The sequence below is a fragment of the Nerophis lumbriciformis genome, linkage group LG24 (assembly GCF_033978685.3).
Source record: "Nerophis lumbriciformis linkage group LG24, RoL_Nlum_v2.1, whole genome shotgun sequence".
NCBI lineage: Eukaryota > Metazoa > Chordata > Actinopteri > Syngnathiformes > Syngnathidae > Nerophis > Nerophis lumbriciformis.
The window spans coordinates 15,918,480-15,944,847 of record NC_084571.2 but is presented as its reverse complement, the minus strand read 5'-3'; the positions used below and the strand labels follow the sequence as shown (position 1 = coordinate 15,944,847).

The following is a 26,368-nucleotide window of genomic DNA, read 5'->3' as shown; positions in this document are numbered from 1 at the left end:
GACTACAACTTAGTCAAACAGAATATTCATACGAAAACATAACTGGAAAATACCAACTTGTCTTTTTAATGACGTTCATTATTGATGAAGAAACACACAATAAACACATGTAATATTGATGGTGGATGAATACATTACTTGTGTGTTCATGAATGTGCTTAATATTGTCCAGTTCATATTCTTCTTATGTAATAATATATACTTTATGTACACATTTTGTAATAATATACATTTTATGTACACACTTTGTAATAATATATATTTTATGTACACCATCCATCCATCCGTCCATCTTCTTCCGCTTATCCGAGGTCGGGTCGTGGGGGCAGCAGCCTAAGCAGGGAAGCCCAGACTTCCCTCTCCCCAGCCACTTCGTCCAGCTCTTCCCGGGGGATCCCGAAGCGTTCCCAGGCCAGCCGGGAGACAGAGTCTTCCCAACGTGCCCTGGGTCTTCCCTGTGGGCTCCTACCGGTAGGGAGGCGTTCGGGTGGCATCCATTTTATGTACACCTTTTGTAATAATATACAATTTATGTACACACTTTGTAATAATATATACTTTATGTACAAACTTTGTAATAATATACACTCTATGTACACACTTTGTAATATAATATATATTTCATGTACACACTTTGTAATAACATATATTTTATTACTAATTTCATTACTAATATATGTTCTTATTACTCTGTAATAATATATATTTTATGTACACACTATGTAATATGATATATCTTGTAAGTAAAGTTGTATATATATATACATGAAATGAAATATGAACTGATAGGAAATATGTGAAATTATTTTTTGCAAAATACCTTATTGGTCATCAGGTCACATGATGTGGAAGGAGTCTCGTTAGGATTCATCCTACATCCTAGTTAGGATGTATCCTCCATCCTAGTTAGGATGCTTTATATATACTTGTTGTGATACATCCTACATCTTAGTTAGGATGCTTCATATATACTTGTTGTGATACATCCTACATCCTAGTTAGGATGCATCCTATATCGTAGTTAGTATGGATCCTACATCCTCTTTAGGATGCTTCATATATACTTGTTGGGATGTATCCTACATCCTAGTTAGGATGCATCCTACATCCTAGTTAGTATGGACCCAACATCGTATTTAGGATGCTTCATATATACTTGTTGGGATGAATCCTACATCCTAGTTAGGATGCTTCTTACGTCATACTCAGGATGCAACCTACATCCTAGTAAGGATGCAACCTACATCATAGTCAGTATGCAACCTACATCCTAGTAAGGATGCAACATACATCCTAGTAAGGATGCAACCTACATCATAGTTAGTGTGCAACCTATACTTCCTAGTCAGAATGCAACCTACATCCTAGCTAGTATGCAACATAAATTCTAGTTAGGATGCAACCTACATCTTAGCAAGGATGAAACCTACATCCTAGTTAGTATGCAATATACATCCTAGTTAGGATGCAACCTACAGCCTAGTTAGTATACAACCTACATCCTCGTAAGGATGCAACCTACATCATAGTCAGTATACAACCTACATCCTAGTAAGAATGCAACCCACATCCTAGTAAGGATGCAACCTACATAATAGTTAGTATGAGACCTACATCCTAGTTAGGATGCAACCTACATCCTAGTTAGTATGCAACCTAAATCCTAGTTAGGATGCAGCCTACATCTTAGTAAGGATGCAACCTACATCCTAGTTAGTATGCAACATACATCCTAGTTAGGATGCAACCTACATCCTAGTTAGTATGCAACATACATCCTAGTTAGGATGCAACCTACATCCTAGTTAGTATGCAACCTACATCCTAGTTAGGATGAAACCTACATTGTAGTAAGGATGCAACCTACATCCTAGTTAGGATGCTTCATATGTACTTGTTGGGATGCATCCTACATCCTCGTTGGGATGCATCCTACGTCCTAATTAGTATGGATCCTATATCCTCGTTAGGATGCTTCAACTGTTTTTGTTGGGATGTATCCTACATTCTACTTAGGATGCATCCTACATCCTAGTCAGGATTGTTCCTACATTCTAGTCAGGATGCATCCTACATCCTAGTCAGGATAGTTCCTACAATCTAGTCAGGATGCATCCTACATCCTAGGTAGGAATGCTACCAAATCCTAGTTAGGATAGTTCCTACATTCTTGATGGGATGCATCTTACATCCTAGTTAGGATGCATCCTTAATCCTTGTTAGGATGCTTCATAATTGTATATATCCTAGTTAGGATGCATCCTAGTTAGGATGCTCCGTACTTCCTAGTAAGGATGTGTCTTTCATTCTAATTAGTTTGCGTCTTACATCCTAGTTACAATGCATCCTACCTCCTAGTTAGGTTATTTGCTGCTCGGCATAGTTAGGATGCATCCTACCTCCTAGTTAGGTTGCTTCCTTGGCATGCAGCTGGACAGGAGGGAGGACATCTGCACGTTTGATGACAATTACAAGATGAGCTTTTCTTTGCTCCGTTAAAAACATTTATGGCCTCACACACACACACACACACACACACACACACACACACACACACACACACACACACACACACACACACACACACACACACACACACACACGCACGCACGCACGCACACACACACACACACACACGATAAAATGATGATTAAATGATTATAAAATGTTGATAAAATGTTGATGAAATGATGTTAAAATGATGATAAAATTAAGATAAAAGACTTATAAAATGATGATAAAATGTTGATAAAATTATGACAATACGATGACAAAATACTGATAAAATCATGATGAAATGATGATAAAATACTGATAAAATGATGATAAAATGATAATAAAATAATGATACAATAGTGATAAAATGATGATCAAATGATGATAAAATTATTGTAAAATGATGACAAAATGATGACAAAATGATGAAAAAATGATGATAAAATAATCATTAAATGATGAATAAATTATGATAAAATGGTAATAAAATTATGACAATGTTGATAAAATAATGATAAAATGATAATACAATAATTATAAAAAGATGGTTAAATGATGATAAAATTATAATAAAATAAAGTAATCATAAAATGATAATACATTGATGATAAAATGATCATAAAATTATGACAAAATATTGATAAAATGATTATAAAATGATTTAAAAAAATTAAGTTAAAATACTGATAAAATGATGATAAAATGTTGATAAAATTATGATAATACAATGATAAAATACTGATAAAATCATTGTAAAATGATGACAAAATGATGATAAAATAATCATTAAATGGTGATGAAAATTTGATAAAAATATAATACAATTATGACAATGTTGATAAAATAATGATAAAATGATGATAAAATGATAATACAATGATTATAAAAAAAAGATGATTAAATGATGATGAAATTATAATACAATAAAATGATTATAAAATGATGATAAATTGAAGCTAAAATGATGATAAAATGTTGATAAAATGTTGATAAAATGTTGATAAAATGTTGATAAAATTTTGACAACATTTTGATAAAATTATGATAATAAAATGTTGATACAATTATGGTAAAATTACGATAAAATGATGATCAAATGATTTTAAAATGATCACTTAATGATGATAAAATGATGATGATAAAATGATGATAAAATTATTATAAAATGATGGTTAAATGATGATAAAATGATGATAAAATGATGATAAAATGATGATAAGATGATGATTAAATTATGATTAAAAAGATGATAAAATTATAATAAAATACTGATAAAATGATGATAAAATTATGATAAAACGTTGATAAAATGATGATAAAATGATGATAAAATGATGATAAAATGATGATAAAATGATAATAAAAATTTTATAAAATTATGATAAAATGATGATAAAATACTGATAAAATGATGATAAAATACTGATAAAATGATGATAAAATACTTATAGAATGATGATAAAATTACGATATAATACTGATGAAAAGGTGAGAAAATGCTGATAAAGTGATGATAAAATGATGATAAAATGATGATAAAATGATGATAGAATGATGATAAAATGACAATATAATGCTGATGAAAAGGTGAGAAAATACTGATAAAGTGATGATAAAATAATGATAAAATGATTATAAGATGATGATTAAATTATGATAAAATTATGATTAAAAAGATGATAAAATTATATTAAAATACTGATAAAATACTGATAAAATGATGATAAAATGATGATAAAACATTGATAAAGTTATGATAAAATGATGATAAAATACTGATAAAATGCTGATAAAATACTGATAAAATGCTGATAAAGTGATGATAAAATGATGATAAAATGATGATAGAATAATGATAAAATGATGACATAATACTGATGAAAAGGTGATAAAATGCTGATAAAATGCTGATAAAATGCTGATAAAATGCTGATAAAATATGATAAAATTATAATAAAAGGATGATAAAATCACGATAAAATTATGATACAATGATGAGAATGCATCCATTAGAGCCTGCATTTTCTGTAGATATTCCAAACAAAGAAGATAATAATGACATCATTTAGTTGTTGTTTTTGAGAAGTGCAATGACACAATAATAATAATAAGCTGCTGTTTTAATGTCATATATTTAAGATGTTAGCATATCTTGTTTTACAACATATGCAACAAACCTGCTCAGTGCCCTTGTGGTTAGAGTGTCCACCCTGAGGTCGGTAGGTCGTGAGTTCAAACCCCGGCCAAGTCATACTAAAGACTATAAAAATGGGACCCATTACCTCCCTGCTTGGCACTCAGCATCAAGGGTTGGAATTGGGGGTTAAATCACCAAAAATGATTCCCGGGCGCGGCCACTGCTTACTGCTCCCCTCACCTCCCAGGGGTGTGAACAAGGGTGATGGGTCAAATGCAGAGGTTAATTTCACCACACCTAGTGTGTGTGTGACTACCAGTGGTACTTTAACTTTATTGTTTTATTAATAATAATAATAATAATAACAACAATAATAATAATAATAATATTAATAATAATAATAATGATAATATTAATGATAATATTAATCTATAATACCGTCGTCCCTTGTTTGTCTATTGTGACTAATAAGTGAATTTATGTTATTTGTAAACTGAATGTTTTCATATTATATATTTAATAATAGTATATATTTATTTATATTCACACATTTAATCATGTATATGCTGTAAATATTTAGGAATACTGAGTTGGAGAGTCAACTTTATGTTCAATCATACATGTTCTTCACCAGCTAAAACAAAGCAGGACTGAAAATATTTAGTCTTTAATTTAATATTCACATATTTTTATATTTGTGACTGTTTGGACTTTTGTAAAACATCAAACCAATCATCATTCAGTATATTTTGGGTGAGGGGCGAGTTGATACACATACCGACACTAATGATACCTGTTTGTGTTGATGTATGTATTATTGTCTTTTTTAAAAAAAAATTTTTATTATTCTCTTACAATTACTGGTTTCTGTTGATTTGTATATTCTTCTTCTTTTTTTTTTTTTTTTAATTGTTATTCTCTAACATTGTGTTGTTTTGTCTCAAATGTGTTTTATTGTCTTCACATCCAACTACACGAAGGTTGATTCATTTACAATCGACGCTGATATCACACTTGATAACAGCTCGATATCAAAATGTCCTTGTTTACCTTGTACATCATTTTGCATATTTTGGGGGAGGGGCGGGTTAACACAGATACCGACACTAATGATACCTGTTTGTGTTGATGTATGTATTATTGTCTTTATTTTGTACATTTTTTATTATTCTCTTACAACTTACAGTCTCACTCTTGATATCGGCTCGATATCAAAACGTCTGTGTTTACCTTGCACGCCATTTTGCATATTTGGGGGAGGGGTGGGTGATACACATACCGACACTAGTGATACCATACTAAATGTGTGGGCAATACGGTCTCATTTTTCATATCGGCTCAATATCAAAACGTCTGTGTATACCTTGTACATCATTTTGCATATTTTGGGGGAGGGGCGGTCGACACAGATACCGACACTAATGATACCTGTTTGAGTTGATTTGTGTTTTATTCTCTTTATTTGTATTATTCTTTTACAACTTACCGTCTCACTCTTGATATCACCTCGATATCAAAACGTCCGTGTTTACCTTGTACATAATTTTGCTTGATATCACCTCGATATCAAAACGTCCGTGTTTACCTTGTACATAATTTTGCATATTATGGGGGAGGGGCGGTCGACACAGATACCGACACTAATGATACCTGTTTGAGTTGATTTGTGTTTTATTCTCTTTATTTGTATTATTCTTTTACAACTTACGGTCTCACTCTTGATATCACCTCGATATCAAAACGTCCATGTTTATCTTGCACATCATTTTGCATATTTGGGGGAAGGGAGGGTTGATACACTTAACGACACTTATGATACTGGTTTGTGTCGAATTGTGTATTATTCTTTCTTCTTTTTTTAATATTCTTTTCCAACTTACGTCTTGCTCTTGATATCGGCTCGATATCAAAATGTCCGCGTTTACCGTGCACATCATTTTGCATATTTTGGGGAGGAGCGGGTTGATACACTTACCGACACTAATGATACTGGTATGTATCGAATTGTGTTTTTTTTTTTTTTTAATATTCTTTTTTTACTTACGGTTTTGCTCATACCGACACTAATGATACCAACTCGATTGGTTTGTGTTGATTTGTGTATTATTCTCTTTTTTTGTATTATTCTCTTACATGGTGGTGTTTTGTCTCATATTGTGATTGTCTTCACATCCAACTACACAAAGGTTGATTCATTTACAGTCAACATAAAAAAAGTGTCGACAATACTGTATCGCTCTTGATATCGAATCGGTGCCAACAAAGGCCGTATCGCCCACCCCCGCCTTCCAATTTAGAGAAAAAACAAGGAAACATTTGTTTTGTGTTCGCTACCGATATCGCGCATCGGTTCATGTTTCGTTGCATTGTGCTGCGCGTGCAAAGAGGGGGGTGGGGTGGGGCTTTCATTAGCGCACCGACGCGAGCACGAAGCCAATGGGACGGAGAGATGATAATGGATGCAAATGAAAGAGAGAGTAAGAGAGAGAGAGACAGAGAGAGAGTGAGGGGGTAGAGAGAGAGTGAGGGGGTAGAGAGAGGGGGGGGTTGAGAGAGAGAGAGAGAGAGAGAGAGAGAGAGAGAGAGAGAGAGAGAGAGAGAGAGAGAGAGAGAGAGAGAGAGAATATGAAAGAAGTGATTTGCGGGAGAGTAAATCACAAAAAGCGTTTGAGAGCAAGAAGCTTTCAGAAGAATCGCGATATCGGCTGATATCTTCCTCCTCCTTTCTTCTCCTCTTCTCCTTTTCTTTTCTTCCTCCTCCTCCTCCTCCTCCTCCTCTTCCCGGCCGGACGTTGCATGGGATCGGGCTGAGCGCCTCGTATCGTCCCGCGCTCTGCTGGCCGGTACACCGGCGGTACACCGGCGGTCCACCACAGTCGCCACGGACTCGCGTGGGGCAAGATGAGTTCGTACTTCGTCAACTCGCTCTTCTCCAAGTACAAGAGCGCGGACTCGCTGCGGCCAAACTACTACGAGTGCGGCTTCGCGCAGGACCTGGCGGCGTCCACGCGGCCCACGGTGGTGTACGGCCCGGGCTCCGGAGCCTCCTTCCAGCACGGCGCGCAGATCCAGGACTTCTACCACCACGGCGCGTCCCCGCTGCCCGCCAACCCCTACCAGCAGAGCCCGTGCGCGGTCACGTGCCACGGCGGCGAGCCCGCCAACTTCTACGGCTACGACGCGCTGCAGCGGCAGACGCTGTTTGGCGCCGCGGCCGCGCAGGACGCAGACCTCATCCCCTACGGAGACTGCAAACTGGGCGGCGGCGCGCCCGCAGGACTCGGCGGCGGCGGCGGCGGCGACGACGCGGACGGCACCGAACAGAGTCCGTCGCCCACGCAACTCTTCCCGTGGATGAGGCCGCAAGGTGAGACGCTTCGATCTCTTCGTCCTGCGCGTAAATGAGCGACACAAACTTTGCGGTTTTATTGCCAAACTTGTGCGTTCTTGACTGGTGCGCGTGCGCGTGCGCGTGACCGTGGAGTGGGGAACATGAACCCAGATGGTTCACTTCTGCAGCAAACACTTTTAAACCTCAGCTCAACTTTTACGACCTTTCGGCCCTTTTTTTACGACTTCTCAATTATTCAACTACACGGTGGCCGGGAGCGGGAGGGGGGGGGGGGGGGGGGGGGGGGGGTTGGGGTCCACGCACACGGTCAAAAACCCACTTTCACGGCACTTTGAGCACTAAAACTAGAAATATTCAGGAAATACTCGATGAATACGCAATAATGTTGCAGAATTGATCTGTGAAAAATAGGCAAAATACACACAAAAATGATGCAACAAATATGCAAGAAATACGCAATATGGATTAATTTTTGCAACAAATGTTCACTAAATATAGAATTCGTGTCTAGTAAATACCAATACATTTACAATAAAGACACAAGAAATATGTATTAATTTGCAAAAAAGTACACTAGATATATCACAAATACCAAGAAATCCACAATGGATATGTAAGAAATATGCAAAAACACACAATATAGATATAAATACGCAACACATTTGCTATATGCAAGAAATGTCAATTATTTTGCAAGAAATGTACACTAAATGTATAACAAATACCAAGACATTCACAATAAAGACACAATAAATATGTAAGAAATGTGCAAACACATTTGCAATATGCAAGAAATACACCATACATACTCAATGATTGTAGAAAATATGCAAGTTACAAACAATTAATATGCAAGAAATGTGCAGTACATTCAGAATTAATATGTCAAATGTATGCAATAGAAATTCACAATAAATATGTAAGAAATATGCAAAAAACACACAATAAATATGTGATAAATATACAACACATTTGCAATTACTATGTAAGCAACATGCATGATAAATGTGCAATACATACATCATTAATATGTCAAATGTATGCAATAGAGACGGAAGACATTTGCAATAAATACACAATGAATATGTAAGAAATATGCAAAAAATAAATACAATACACTCTAAATATGTAACAAATTTGCAATTACTATGTAGGCAGTATGCATAAATGACGCACTGCGTACTCAATTAATATGCATCATATAAATAAAATAAGTATGCAACAAATACATTGAAATAAATACACAAGAAATTTGTAACACATTTGCAATAAAGACATACACAATATATACTCGATTATTGTGGAAAATATGCAAGTTACAAACAATTAATACACAAGAATTGGGAAACAAATGTGCAATTACTATGTAAGCAATATGCATAACATGCCAGTAATATGCAAGAAATGTAAAATACATACATAATTAATATGTAAAATGTATGCAATAGAGATGGAAGAAATTTGCAATAAATACACAACACATATGTAAGGAACATGCAAAAACACACAATAAATATGCGATAAATATACAACACATTTGCTATTACTATGTAAGCATAGTAAATTGCGCAATGCGTACTCAATTAATATGAAATTAATGCAATAAATGTACACTGCATACATAATTAATATGTCAAATGTGAACAATGTAAACAATATGCTAGAAATACACCATAAATACTCAATTATTGTAGAAAATATGCCAGTTACAAACAATTAATACGCAAGAAATGGGAAACAAATGAGCAATTACTATGTAAGCAATATGCATGACATACACAGTAATATGCGATAAATGTACAATACATACAGAATTAATATGTCAAATGTATGCCAGCGACCCCCCTCGACCCCAAAAGGGACAAGCGGTAGAAAATGGATGGATGGATATGCAATAGAGACGGAAGAAATTTGCAATAAATACACAACAAATACGTAAGAAACATGCAAACACACACAAAAAATATGCGATAAATATACAACACATTTGCTATTACTATGTAAGCATAGTAAATTGCGCAATGCGTACTCAATTAATATTAAATTAATGCAATAAATGCACAATACAAATATAATTCATATGTCAAATGTTAACAATGTAAACACTATGCAAGAAATGCACCATACATACTCAATTATTGTAGAAAATATGCAAGTTACAAACAATTAATACGCAAGAAATGGGAAACAAACGTGCAATTACTATGTAAGAAATATGCATAACATACGCAGTACATACTCAATTAATATGCAAGAAATGTACAATACATACAGAATTAACATGTCAAATGTATGCAATAGATATGGAAGAAATTTGCAATAAATACACAATAAATATGTAAGAAACATGCAAAAACACACAATAAATACACAATAAATATACAACACATTTGCTATTACTAAGCAATAAGCATATATTGCGCAATGCGTACTCAATTAAAATGATATATATATAAATAAAATAAGTATGCAAGAAATATACAATAAATACGGAAAATACTTTGAAATAAATATAAAATACATGTATAAGAAATACACAATAACTTTGCAACAAATACACGATACATACTCAATGATGTGCAATACATTCCTGATAAAGACAGAATTAATAAGTAGAAAATAGGCAAAAAAAATGCAAAAAATCCACAATAAATATGCAACACATTTGCAATAAATATGTAAGAAATATGCAAAAGTACAGAATACGTACTAAATGATATGCAATACAGTTGTGATGAATACAGAATTAATAAGTAGAAAATTGGCAAAAAACACGATTAATATGCAACAAATTTGCAATAAATCTTTAAACAACATGTACCAAATACACAATACATACTCAATGAATTGCAATATAGTTGGGATAAGTACAAAATTAATAAGTAGAAAATAGGCACCAAAAAAAAGCAAAAAAAACCTTGCTATAAATATGCAACAAATGTGCAATAAATATTTGATATGCAAGAATTCGCCAAAAATATGCAATAAATTCACATGAAAGACATTAGAAATATGCAATACATTCCCAATATTGCCGTAAAAATCACAATAGATACGCAGTTATTTATAAGAAATAATCTGCAATAAATACAAACATGAATAATCATGCAGGTGACATTTGAATGGTGAAAAGTGCAAAAGCGTCACTAAAATGTTCAATAAAACTACGAGGCTCCACAGTGTAATGTTAAAAAAATTATATTAATATTCATCTTGTGACGACATGTTAAATATTAAATGTGTTAAAGTCACACTATGTCAGTGGCTATACACGCCCATAAAATAAAGGAACAATACGAGAACAACACTATTTTATTCTCTTGCTGGTGAAAGTGAGTAAATATTACTTGTTGCTTTTTTACAAGCTGCTGCTGTAAAGTGCCTCGCAGCGGTGTGTGTGTGTGTGTGTGTGTGTGTGTGTGTGTGTGTGTGTGTGTGTGTGTGTGTGTGTGTGTGTGTGTATGTGTATGTGTGCCCTTTATTTCCTCCCATCTTTAGCACTCTGTAGCTGACGACTACATAACTCAAAGCCACACGACACACAAAGAGTAAAAAAAACATACTAAAATTGTACATTAGCATAAAGAAATGATTGGCGGGAGAAAAAAAAAGCCGATTGTGTTAGAAAAGTGAAATCTTTTCACCTGAAATGCTTTTTAATTGTGTTGATGAGATTTGATGGCGCTCATATTTTTATGGCGGCGGCGTGAAAATGTCAGCTCCACTTCCACAATATTTACGCCGGCAATTTCCCGCCCATGAAAATGTGCGAGTGAGACTTCATTAAAGGACGTCGGCTCCGTGCTGGAAAAGGAGCAGGAAGAAGCAGAGTTTATTCACTTCATGGCTTCACTTCCTGTTGAGACCTTTGTCAGAATAAAGGTGACTAATGAGTGCTGAGTAATGTGCAATAATAACTGATGTACACAAAACATAATATGCAAATGAGGGCTAAATAGCATTTATATACTCTCTATAATCCATTATATAGTGTTTATATATGCTACAATCCATCATATAGCGTTTATATACACTCTATAATCCATCATATAGCGTTTATACGCTCTATAATCGATCATATAGCGTTTATATACTCCCTATAATCCATCATATAGTGTTTATACACTCAATATGCTGAATTTCCCCCAGGGATCAATAAAGTACTTTCTATTCTATTCTATAACCCATCATATAGCGTTTATATACTCTCTATAATCCATCAAATAGCGTTTATATTTTCTATAATCCATCATATAGCGTTTATATACTCTCTATAATCCATCAAATAGCGTTTATATTATCTATAATCCATCATATAGTTTTTATATACTCTATAAACCACCATATAGTGTTTATACACTCTATAATCCATCGTATAGCGTTTATATACTCTATAATCCATCATATAGTGTTTATATACTCTATAATCGATCATATAGTGTTTATACACTGTATAATCCATCATATAGCGTTTATATACTGTCTATAATCATCATATAACGTTTATGCACTCTATAATCCATCATATAGTGTTTATACACTATATAATCCATCATATAGCGTTTACACACTCTATAATCTATCATATAGTGTTTATACGCTCTATAATCCATCACATAGTGTTTATACACTCTATAATCCATCATATAGCGTTTATATTCTCTCTAATCCATCATATATCGTTTATACACTCTATAATCAATCATAGAGCGTTTATATTCTCTATAATCCATCATATAGCGTTTATACACTCTATAATCCATCATATAGCGTTTATACACTCTATAATCCATCAAATAGCGTTTATATTCTCTATAACCCATCATATAGCTTGTATATACTCTATAATCCATCATATAGTGTTTATATACTGTCTATAATCATCATATAGCGTTTATGCACTCTATAATCCATCATATAGTGTTTATACACTTTTTAATCCATCATAAAGCGTTTATACACTCTATAATCCATCATATAGCGGTTATACGTTCTATAACCGATCACATAGCGTTTATATACTCTCTATAGTCCATCATATAGCGTTTATACACCCTCACCACACCTCAAATCCACCATACAGCGATTATACACTCTATAATCCATCATATAGCGTTGATATACTCTATAACCCATCATATAGCATTTATATACTCTCTAATCCACCATACAGCGTTTATATGGGGGACGGCGTGGCGCAGCTGGTAGAGTGGCCGTGCCAGCAACCTGAGGGTTCCTGGTTCAATCCCCACCTTCTACCAACCTAGTCACGTCCGTTGTGTCCTTGAGCAAGACACTTCACCCTTGCTCTTGATGGGTCGTGGTAAGCGCCTTGCATGGCAGCTCCCGCCATCAGTGTGTGAATGTGTGTGTGAATGGGTGAATGTGGAAATACTGTCAAAGCGCTTTCAGTACCTTGAAGGTAGAAAAGCGCTATACAAGTCTAGGATGGTAGAAGGTGGGGATTGAACCCCAGTAACCAGCAACCCTCCGATTGCTGGCACGGCCACTCTACCAACTTCGCCACGCCGTCCCTTATATATAAAATGATATCATTATATATATGAAATATAAATGTTATATCTTTATATATATAATATATAAATATTATATCATTATATAATATATATATAATATATAATCCATCATATAGTGTTTATACTCTATAATCCATCATACAGCGTTTATATACTTTATAACCCATCATATAGTGTTTATACACTCTATAATCCACCATATAGTGTTTATACACTATAATCCATCATATAGTGTTTATACACTCTATAATCCATCATATAGTGTTTATGCACTCTATAATCCATCATATAGTGTTTATACACTCTATAATCCATCATATAGTGTTTATACACTCTATAACCCATCATATAGTGTTTATACACTCTATAACCCATCATATAGCGTTTATATACAGTCTATAATCCATCATACGTGTAGCAGACATTGAGATGAAATATTTATTTGGAGTCCACCCTCAATGCACACGTGGTTTGCAGCTCAGGCCATCAATTGTGCAGATTTACAAGCCGCCAGCTTCTTCTGTCAAATATTTATGATCAGCGGCATATTTGCTCCATGTGCCGCCTCCATGGCGTTTTATGGTCGGCCATCAAAGAGGAGGACAAACACTTTTATGGAAATATAATCACTGGCATAAATGTCCCGTGTGTTTAATCTGCCGGGAGTCGCGTGCAAATTCACACTTTGAATTTGCCCTCTGAGATATTGCAGCGTGTTGATTGGCTGGCAAAATTATAAATCTACACACACACACACACACACACACACACACACACACACACACACACACACACACACACACACACACACACACACACACAGGTGGTCTTCTGTGCAAAATAAGACCTCATTCAGTGGAGAAATATATGCAATGCATTTATTATATTTAAAATAAATATTTATTCTTCTCTCCATCAATACAGGATTTCTTTATAAGGTCTAGAAATATAATATACTATAATATAATATAATATAATGTAATGTAATGTAATGTAATACAATAAAATATAATATAATATATTATAATACAATTTAATTGAATTAAATATAATATAATATAATATAATATAATATAATGTAATATAATATAATATAATATAATAAAGTAAAATATGATATCATATAATGTAATATATTGCAATATAATGCAATATAATATAATATGTTGTAATATAATATAATATAAAGTAATATAAAATAAGAGAATATAATGTAATGTAATATAATATAATGTAATGTAATATAATGTAATATAATATAGAATAATATAAAATAATATAATATAATATAGTAAAATATCATATAATATAATGTGATATAAAATAATATAATATAATCTAACATAATATAATACAATATAATATATAGTAAAATATAATATAATAATACATAATACATATACATGCATTATGCAAAACAACATTTCTAAAATTTAGTTAATTGTTAAAAATAATAACATTAAATACACAAAATATAAAATAGAAATTAAAATATATCCATTGTAAAAATATATTCATATGAAATCATGTATATGGAAAATAATAAACAATATACATATTTTAAATACTAATATGAAATTAATCAATGTGAATGGTTTTAAAAACTTTTCCTTTGTTGGGGAAATACTGCAGGAGTGCAATGACTCGTTATGAATGATGGAAAATATATCAATATATTCTGATGTATGTACGTCATGTAAACAGAGTTCAATTAAATTCATTCATAAAAATAGATAATACAAGACATATTTGTACTTTTCTATTAAAACATAAATATGTTCTTCTATCAATTGTTGTGAAAATACCCATGTTGTCACATGTTCAGGTTTGTGTGCTTGTATTTTATTTTGAAATCCATGTATAACTTTATACAACCTTGATGTCGACACATTATATTGTCATCTTATTATTAAAAATTAATAAATAAAAACCCTCTTCCTGTAATATTATTGATGGATACACACCAACTGAGCATACTATTATACAATTATAATGTCATACATGTGTACATTTTTATTTCAAATACTTCAATTAAGTACATATGTGCATTATATAATGTTCAAAAATATGAGAAGAACATTTGGCAAGATTTTTTCTTTTAAGTCTTTTATATACTTTTATGTTTAAGTTTTTATGGATATTACAGTAACACTGCTGCTTAAAAGTAGAACCCATCCATACTATTTCATTTTGATTTGAGAGACGTAAATAGGAATATCAATAACTTATCATTTGTATCATAGAGCAAGATATATTCTTTTAAGTTATACATTTTTATGTTTAAGTTTTTATGGATATTACAGTAACACTACTGCTTGAAAGTAGAACCCGTTAATACAGTTTCATTTATGATTTGAGGGACGTAAATAGGAATATCAATAACTTATCATTTGTATCATAGAGCAAGATATATTCTTTCATGTGAGATACATGAATAGGAATAACAATAATAATAATAATAATAACAAATCTACTGTTTCCCATTGCTTGCCACACCTCGTTTCATTTTAATTTGAGAGACGTAAATAGGAATAATAATACCTAATCATTTGCATCATATAGCAAGATTTATTATTTTAAGTCATATATTTTTATGTTTAAGTTTTTATGGATATTACATTAACGCTGCTGCTTAAGAGTAGAACCCATTCAGACCGTTTTATTTTGATTTGAGAGATGTAAATAGGAATATCAATAACTAATCATCTGTATTATATAGCAAGATTTTTTCTTTTAAGTTATATATTTTTATGTTTAAGTTTTAATCTTTAAGTTTTTATGGGTATTACAGTAATGCTGCTGCTTAAAAGTAGAACCATTTCATACATTTTGATTTGAGAGACGTAAATAGGAATATCAACAACTAATCAGCTGTAATATCTAGCACTATTTATTATTTTAAGTTATATATTTTTATGTTTAAGTTTTCATGTTTAAGTTTTTATAGATATTACGGTAACGCTGCTGCTTAAAAGTAGAACCATTTTATAAATTTTTGATTTGAGAGACGTAAATAGGAATAACAATAACTAATAATTTTTATCACAGAGCAAGATGTACTCTAAGTTATATATTTGATTTTTTAAGTCATATATTTTTAGGTCTGAGTTTTTATGGATATTATAGTAATGCTGCTGCTTAAAAGTAGAACCCATTAAGACAGTTTCATTTCTTATTTGAGAGACGTACCGGTAAATAGGAATAATAATAAATAATCATTCGTAGCATATAGAAATATTTATACGTTTAAGTTATAATTTGTTATGTTTAAGTTTTTATGGATATTACAGTAAAGCTGCTGATTGTCAAGGCGTGTTGTTGACGAACCCCAAGATGCAGAGATAGCAGCAGGCTTGGTACAAGGAAACATGGTTTTAATGTTCAAAAATAAGAAAAGGAAAACACGAACCAGAAACCAGGAAGCAGGAACAGGAGTCAGGATCCAGGGAATAGCTTAAAGCACATAGCTAGCAACGACAGGTAGTGATGACAATGACAATGACAATAATCCAGCAGTGACTGGAGGGTAGGGCAGGTATAAATAGCAGCTGGCTGATTGACACCAGGTGTGGCCAGGTGCCAATCAGCCACAGCTGAGGGGACACAGCACTCAGGGAGAAACAGGAAACAGAACCAAAACAAGAGTGCTGACAGGAAATACTACACACACACAGAGGAAAAACTAAAACACAACCAAACCGTCAGGGGCAAGCCTGACACTGATTAAAAGTAGAACCCATTCAGAAAATGTAATTTTGATTTGAGAGACGTAAATAGGAATGTCAATAACTAATAGTTTGTATCATATAGCAATATTTATTCTTTTAAGTCATATATTTTTTATCTTTTAAGTTGTTATGGATATTACAGTAACACTGTTGCTTAAAAGTAGAACCCATTGACACGGTTTTATTTTGATTTGAGAGACGTAAATAGAAATATCAATAATACATTATTTGTATCATATAGCAAGATTTATTCTTTTAAGTTATATTTTTTATGTTTAAGTTTTTATAGATATTACAGTAACGCTGCTGCTTAAGAGTAGAACCCATTCAGACTGTTTTATTTTGATTTGAGAGACGTAAATAGGAATATCAACAACTAATCAGCTGTATTATCTAGGAAGATTTATTCTTTTAAGTTATATATTTTTATGTTAGTTTTCATGTTTAAGTTTTTATGGATATTAGAGTAACGCTGCTGCTTAAAAGTAGAACCCATTCATACAGTTTCATTTTGATTTGATAGACGTAAATAGGAATAACAATAACTACCGTATTTTCCGCACTATTAGCCGCACCTAAAAACCACAAATTTTCTCAAAAGCTGACAGTGCGGCTTATAACCCGGTGCGCTTTATATATGGATTAATATTAAGATTCATTTTCATAAAGTTTAGGTCTCGCAACTACGGTAAACAGCCGCCATCTTTTTTCCCCGTAGAAGAGGAAGCGCTTCTTCTTCTACGGTAAGCAACCGCCAAGGTAAGCACCCGCCCCCATAGAAGAGGAAGCGCTTCTTCTTCTACTGTAAGCAACCACCAAGGTAAGCACCCGCCCCCGTAGAAGAAGAAGCGCGCGGATATTACGTTTCATTTCATTTGTGTGTTTACATCTGTAAAGACCACAAAATGGCTCCTATTAAGAGACACGCGTACAACGCAGAATTCAAACTCAAGGCAATAAGTCACGCAGTAGAACACGGAAATAGAGCAGCAACGAGAGAATTAAACATAAATGAATCAATGGTGCGTAGGTAGAGGAAGCAACAAGATGACCTGCGCCACTAAGACAGGGAGACAGCGCCGGACGACATACACCAACATCTGCCAGTGGATTGTAAATGCCTGGGCGGATATATCGGTCTCAACTGTGGTCCGAGCTTTCCGGAAGGCAGGATTCACGGAACTGCTGGACAACAACAGCGACATTGACTCTGATGACTTCGACGAGACGTAGCCGGCCATTTTGGATGCCGTATTCGCCCAACTTTTTAATTCAGACACTGAAGAAGAATTCAAGGGATTTATGGATGAGGAATAATTTCAGAAAGTGAGCTTTAAATGTTTATTTTGTGTGTTGTGTGACATTAACGTTCGAGCAACGTTGAGTTATTGATGTTGCTATTGCTCTGCACTAATTTGAGTGTTACTATTTTTGTGATTGCACATTTGCACATTACATTTTGGGGGTGAACAGAGTTGTTAGAACGCTGGTTTGTAATATATTATTAAAGTTTGACTGACCTATCTGACTGTTTTTTTTACATTCCCTTTAGCGCAGCGTATGCGCGGCTTATAACCCGGGGCGGCTTATAGGTGAACAAAGTTTTGAAATATGCCATTCATTGAAGGTGCGGCTAATAACCCGGGGCGGCTTATAGTGCGGAAAATACGGTAATAATTTTTGTCACAGAGCAAGATGTATTCTTTTAAGTTATATATTAGGTTTTTTAAGTCATATATTTTTATGTCTGAGTTTTTATGGATAATACATTAATGCTGCTGCTTAAAAGTGTAACCCATTAAGACAGTTTCATTTTGATTTGTGAGATGTAAATAGGAATAATAATAACTAATCATTCATATCATATAGCAAGATTTGTTTCTTTAAGTTATATATTTTTATGTTTAAGTTTTTATGGATATTACAGTAACGCTGCTGCTTAAAGGTAGAATCCATTAAGACAGTTTAATTTTGATTTGAGAGACGTAAATACGAATATCAATAAGTAATTATTTCTATCATATAGCAAGATTTATTTTTTTAAGTCATATATGTATTTTTTTTAAAGTTATATATTTTTATATTTACCGTAATTTTTTTCTGGATTTTTACGCTGCTGCTTGAAAAGTAGAACCCATTCATACAGTTTCATTTTGATGTGAGAGACGTAAATAGGAATATCAATAACTAATCATTTGTATCATATAGCAAGATATGTTCTTTTAAGTTATATATTTTATTTAAAAAAAATGTTTTTATGGATATGTACGCTGCTGCTTAAAAGTAGAACCCATTAAGACAGTTTCATTTTGATGTGAGAGACGTAAATAGGAATATCAATAACCAATCATTTGTATCAAATAGCAAGATATATTCTTTCTAAGTTATATATTTTATTATTTAATGTTTTGTTATGGATATTTACACTGCTGCTTAAAAGTAGAATCCATTAATACAGTTTCATTTTGATGTGAGAGACGTAAATAGGAAAATTCAATAACTAATAATTTCTACCATATAGCAAGATTTATTCTTGTAGTATATATATATATATATATATATATATATATATATATATATATATATATATATATATTTTTTTTTTTTTTAATAAATGGATATGTACGCTGCTGCTTAAAAGTAGAACCCATTAAGAATATTTCATTTTGATGTGCGAGACGTAAATAGGAAAATTCAATAACTAATCATTTGTATCATATAGCAAGATTTCTTCTTTTAAGTTATATATGTATATATATATATTATTTTTTTTAGTTTGTTATGGATATGTGCGCTGCTGCTTAAAATTAGAACCCATTAAGACAGTTTCATTTTGATGTTAGACGTAAATAGGAATATCAATAACTAATCATTTATATCATATAGCAATATTTATTCTTTTAAGTTATATATTTTATTTTTGAAAGTTTTTTATGAATATTTACGCTGCTGCTTAAAAGTAGAACCCATTAAGACAGTTTCATTTTGATGTGAGAGACGTAAATAGGACTATCAATAACGAATCTACTGTTTCCCTTTGGTCCCCACACCTCGCCAGTAGCTGCGGGCAGGAGGCGAGGCCGGCAGACGTACAGCCGCTACCAGACGTTGGAGCTGGAGAAGGAGTTCCTGTTCAACCCTTACCTGACCAGGAAGCGGCGCATCGAGGTGTCGCACGCGCTGGCGCTGACGGAGCGGCAGGTGAAGATCTGGTTCCAGAACCGCAGGATGAAGTGGAAGAAGGAGAACAACAAGGACAAGTTCCCCAGCAGCAAGAGCGAACAGGAGGCAGTGGAGAGGGAGAGGAGGGAGAAGGAGCTGCGGGAGGGCGGGGCAGGTGGAGGCGGAGCTGAGGTTGGAGGCGTAGCTGAGGGAGGAGGCGTGGTCGTGGTGCCGGTGGCGGGGACGGCGGCCTCGCAGGCCAACCTCAGCGACGACTGCTGCGACAAAACTCACAAGATGTAGGAGAGCGGACAGACAAGATGGCGGAGATCTTCTGCTCCGCCTCTCCACACGTCTGGGACCACTCCAAGATGGCCGCCACTTTGCTCTCCAAACATCTGGGACCTCTCCAAGATGGCCGCCCGACTCCTTCGGAGCAAACTTCTGCCGACCGAGGAAATAACCAGATGGACATCGGGAATATGAGGGCGGGATTCCTGGATCCGACTAGAAAGTGTGTCTCAAATGGAATACTTGCAAATATGTACTTGAAGTACTGTAATGTGTACTTGAAGTACAACAATGTGTACTTGAAGTACTGTAATGTGTACTTGAAGTACTGAAATACGTACTTTAAGTACATTATTATGTACTTAAAGAACAGTAATATGTACTTAAAGTACAGTAATATGTACATGAAGTACAGTAATATGTACTTGAAGTACTATATGTACATGAAGTACAGTAATATGTACATGAAGTACAGTAATATGTACTTGACTTACAGTAATGTGTAATTGAAGTACAGTAATATGTACATCAAGTACAGTAATATGTATTTGAAGTACAGTCATATGTACATGAAGTACAGTATTACGTACATGATGTACATTATTATGTGTATGAAGTACATTATTATGTACATTAAGTACATAATTGTATACATGAAGTACATTATTGTGTGCAGGAAGTACATTATGGTGTACACGAAGCACATTATTGTGTACATGAAGTACATTATTGTGTACATGATGGTGTACATGAAGTACATAACTGTGTACATGAAGTACATTGTTGTGTACATGAAATACATTATGGTGTACATAAAGCACATTATTGTGTACATGAAGTACATTATTGTGTGCATGAAGTACATCATTATGTACATGAGGTACATTGTGTACTTGAAGTACATAATTGTGTACATGAAGTACATTATTGTGTACTTGAAGTACATATTTGTGTACATGAAGTACATTCCGGTGTACTTGAAGTACAGTATTATGTCCATGAAGTACAGTAGTACCTCAGGATGGGGTTGAGGTCGTGGCTCTAGAAGACACATTTAGATGATGAATAACAAAACAGCACAATAACAACATGCTCTTCAAAGTAAACATTTAGATGATGAATATTGTTTATAAACATTTAGATGATGAATATTGTTTATAAAACTTTGCACTAGAAGGTAGAACAGAAAAAACTAAAGTAGTTTTTAGGCTGCTGGGAAAATAATGTCTTATTTATTGCGAGTCTGAGTTAAAGAATGGATTGTTTGGAATGACATTTTCAAGTTGATCTGCACATATTTCATAAACATCTGCGCCCAGGAGGAGCTTTTCACCATCTTCTATATTCCAAACAATACACTGTGAGAACCCTCTCTGAATGGAATGGTCCCTGGAGAAGTGACTTGAATCGTGAGTCACATTCAAATATAACTTACCAAGTATTCACTTTGCACAGTCTCCCTCCCAAACACACCATCAGCAGCTTCTTTATATTTTCATGGATACATGTTTAATTGTTATTGTCCTTGGCTGCCGTTACAACTGGCTAGCTACACGCTTTTTAATGATTTACTTCATGAATTCATCCACTTCTTCTTCTTCTTCTTCTTCACACTCACTTTCTTCACAACCGTGCTTGGAAATAGCAAAGTTAGGTCCGTCTCGAGCTACAAGCTAATGCTAGTCACTTTTTTGTTTTCCCATCTTCACTGTGACATTGACTACGCCAACTAGTGGTGGGGAGGCTCCTAACACCCTTTTGTTTTGCCTAAAGCATAACAATTACCAGAGAAACTCTGACACTCGTATCCTGAAGTACTACTGTACTACTGTACACTTAGTGTACTACTGTACACTTAGTACCTGTACTACTGTACACTTAGTACCAGTACTACTGTACACTCAGTACCTGTACTACTGTACTATTGTACGACTATACACTTAGTACCTGTACTACTGTACTATTGTACTACTGTACACTTAGTACCAGGACTACTGTACTATTGTACTACTGTACACTTTGTACCAGTACTACTGTACTATTGTACTACTGTACACTTAGTTCCAGTACTACTGTACTATTGTATTACTGTACACTTAATACCAGTACTACTGTACTACTGTACAATTGTACTACTGTACTACTGTACACTTAGTACGAGTACTGCTGTAACAATGTACTACTGTACATTGGTACACTTAGTGTACTACTGTACTTTTAGTACCTGTACTACAGTACTATTGTACTACTGTACAATTAGTACCAGCACTACTGTACTATTGTACACTCAGTACCTGTACTGCTGTACTATTGCGCTACTATACACTTAGTACCTGTACTACTGTACTATTATACTACTGTACTACTGTACACTTAGTACATGTACTACTGTACACTTAGTACCAGCACTACTGTACTTGTGTACTACTGTACTATTGTACACTTAGTACCAGTACTACTGTACTATTGTACTACTGTACACTTCGTACCAGTACTACTGTACTATTGTACTACTGTACACTTAGTACCAGTACTACTGTACTATTGTATTACTGTACACTTAATACCAGTAATACTGTACTACTGTACACTTAGTACGAGTACTACTGTAACAATGTACTACTGTACGACGGTACACTTAGTGTACTACTGTACACTTTGTACCTGTACTACAGTACTATTGTACTACTGTACACTTAGTACCAGCACTACTGTACTATTGTACACTCAGTACCTGTACTACTGTACTATTGTGCTACTATACACTTAGTACCTGTACTACTGTACTATTGTACTACTGTACTACTGTACACTTAGTACGAGTACTGCTGTAACAATGTACTACTGCACGTTGGTACACTTAGTGTACTACTGTACTTTTAGTACCTGTACTACAGTACTATTGTACTACTGTACAATTAGTACCAGCACTACTGTACTATTGTACACTCAGTACCTGTACTACTGTACTATTGTGCTACTATACACTTAGTACCTGTACTATTGTACTACTGTACACTTAGTACCAGCACTACTGTACTTGTGTACTATTGTACACTTAGTACCAGTACTACTGTACTATTGTACTACTGTACACTTCGTACCAGTACTACTGTACTATTGTACTACTGTACACTTAGTACCAGTACTACTGTACTATTGTATTACTGTACACGTAATACCAGTAATACTGTACTACTGTACTATTGTACTACTGTACACTTAGTACGAGTACTACTGTAACAATGTACTACTGTACGACGGTACACTTAGTGTACTACTGTACACTTTGTACCTGTACTACAGTACTATTGTACTACTGTACACTTAGTACCAGCACTACTGTACTATTGTACACTCAGCACCTGTACTACTGAACTATTGTGCTACTATACACTTAGTACCTGTACTACTGTACTATTGTACTACTGTACACTTAGTACCTGTACTACTGCACACTTAGTACCAGCACTACTGTACTATTGTACTACTGTACTATTGTACACTTAGTACCAGTACTACTGTACTATTGCACTACTTTACTATTGTACACTTAGTGCCAGTACTACTGTACTATTGTACTACTGTACACTTCGTACCCGCACTGCTGTACTATTGTACTACTGTACACTTAAGACCAGTACTACTGTACTACAGTACTATTGTACTACTGTACTACTGTACACTGAGTACGAGTATTACTGTAACAATGTACTACTGTATGACTGTACTACTGTACACTTAGTACAACTACTACTTTACTACTGTACTATTGTACTGCTGTACTACTATACACTTAGTACCAGTGCTACTGTACTACTGTACACTTAGTACCAGTACTACTGTACTATTGTACTACTCTACCACTGTACTACTGTACTACTATACACTTAGTACCAGTATTACTGTAGTAATGTATTATTGCACTACTGTACTATTGTACTCTTTTACTACTGTACACTTAGTAGCAGTACTACTGTACTATTGTACTACTGTACTAATGTACACTTAGTACCAGTACTATTGTACTATTGTACTACTGTACTACTCTACACTTAGTACCAGTACTACTGTACTACTGTACTGGTGTACTAGTGTAATATTGTACGACTGTACTAATGTACACTTAATACCAGTACTACTTTACTACTGTACTAATGTACTACTTTACTAGTGTACTACTGTACTAATGTACACTTAGTACCAGTACTACTTTACTACTGTACTATTGTACTAGTGGACTACTGTACTACTGTACTAATGTGCACTTAGTACCAGCACTACTCTGACAGCTGTAGTTTTAACCAGGTTCCAAACCTCCTTGTGTCTAATCCAGTAGTAAACAAAGAGTCAGAAGTATTAGAGAATATTTGTAGAAAATAATGTGAAAATACATTCTAATGAAAAGTAGAAATGTCTTTTTAACTTTTGACTTTTATTGCAGACACCAACTTCCTACTCGGCTACAAATTCCTTCTTAAATGTAGTCGTGTTTCTCACCTTCTTTATCAAAGTGCTGGCACTTGCAACTTTCTTTGGCCCCATTACTTTAGCAGTTGCATGGAATGTTTGTCTGTTTGTTGTCCACACTGTTTGGCTGTGCAATAACTGTAAACAACTACAAAACAACACGAAACCAACACTTATGATTTTGAATCACGATTCAGATTCAACACGATTCTTGCGCTTAAATTATTTGGGAAATATTAAAAGTTCTGCGATGAGGTGGCGACTTGTCCAGGGTGTACCCCGCCTCCCGCCCGATTGTAGCTGAGATAGGCTCCAGCGCCCCCCGCGACCCCGAAGGGAATAAGCGGTAGAAAATGGATGGATGGATATTAAAAGTTAGCTACAAAAGCTCCTCCTGGTTGCTTATGTTGGACCAGGGGGGCCCAAACCTTTTCCACCGAGGGCCACAGACAAATGAAAGGATGCGGTGGCCAATTTGGTCCAATTCACAATCAAAACCAGTACAATAATTAGAACTAATAAATGTAATTTTAGTAGAAATTCCATGTGAATGCTGAAAGCGAAATGCTAACAGTTAGCATGCTGGCCAGATAGTGTAAAGAAACAAAAAACATGAGCTATAAAAAAACAATAGCATGCTCACAGTTAGCATTATTGATATACTAGAAGCTATTACTCTAAAGTGTGTACCTGAAAGAATGCTAGCCTTTTAGCCGTAGCATGCATTAAGTACCATAATATGACAGAGGTGTAGACCTACGAAATTATCTAAAATATCTAGTTTACGAATGTTAGCATGCTAACAGTATCATTCATCAACTAACACATTTTTTTGGCACAAAAGTGTATACCTGTAAAATGTGCCCCCAGAAAGCTAGTGTGCTAATGTAAGCATGCTAACAGTTTCATTCGACAACTGATAAATTTTTTGGCAAGAAGGTGTATACCTGTAAAATTAGCAAAACAAAGCTAGCATGCTAACAGTTTAATTCGTCATTTAACAAAATATTTAGAGTTGAGGTGTATGCCTGTAAAATGAGCAGTTACATTGCTAATGTTAGCAATGCAACAGTATCATTCATCAACTAACAATTTTATTTTTAAACAAAGGTGTATACCTGTAAAATTAACAAAAAAAAGTTAGCATAGTAATGCTAGCATGCTAACAGTTTCATTCGTCAACTAACAACATATT

The 26,368-nt window shown here is 34.2% G+C and overlaps 1 protein-coding gene across 2 annotated transcripts; it reads left to right on the top strand.

The window, feature by feature from the left end:
- The first annotated feature begins 7,423 nt into the window (after positions 1-7,423).
- Positions 7,424-20,944, top strand: hoxb8a (homeobox B8a). Of its 2 annotated transcripts, none has more exons than XM_061981664.1 (2): positions 7,424-8,000; positions 20,312-20,944. In XM_061981664.1, exons 1-2 carry the CDS (start codon positions 7,535-7,537, stop codon positions 20,713-20,715), a joined length of 870 nt encoding a protein of 289 aa, XP_061837648.1. In that variant the 5' UTR covers positions 7,424-7,534; the 3' UTR covers positions 20,716-20,944. The 2 variants fall into 2 exon arrangements, with proteins under 2 accessions (XP_061837648.1, XP_061837647.1); XM_061981663.1 differs by having other exon boundaries at positions 20,309-20,944.
- The last annotated feature ends 5,424 nt before the right edge of the window (positions 20,945-26,368 follow it).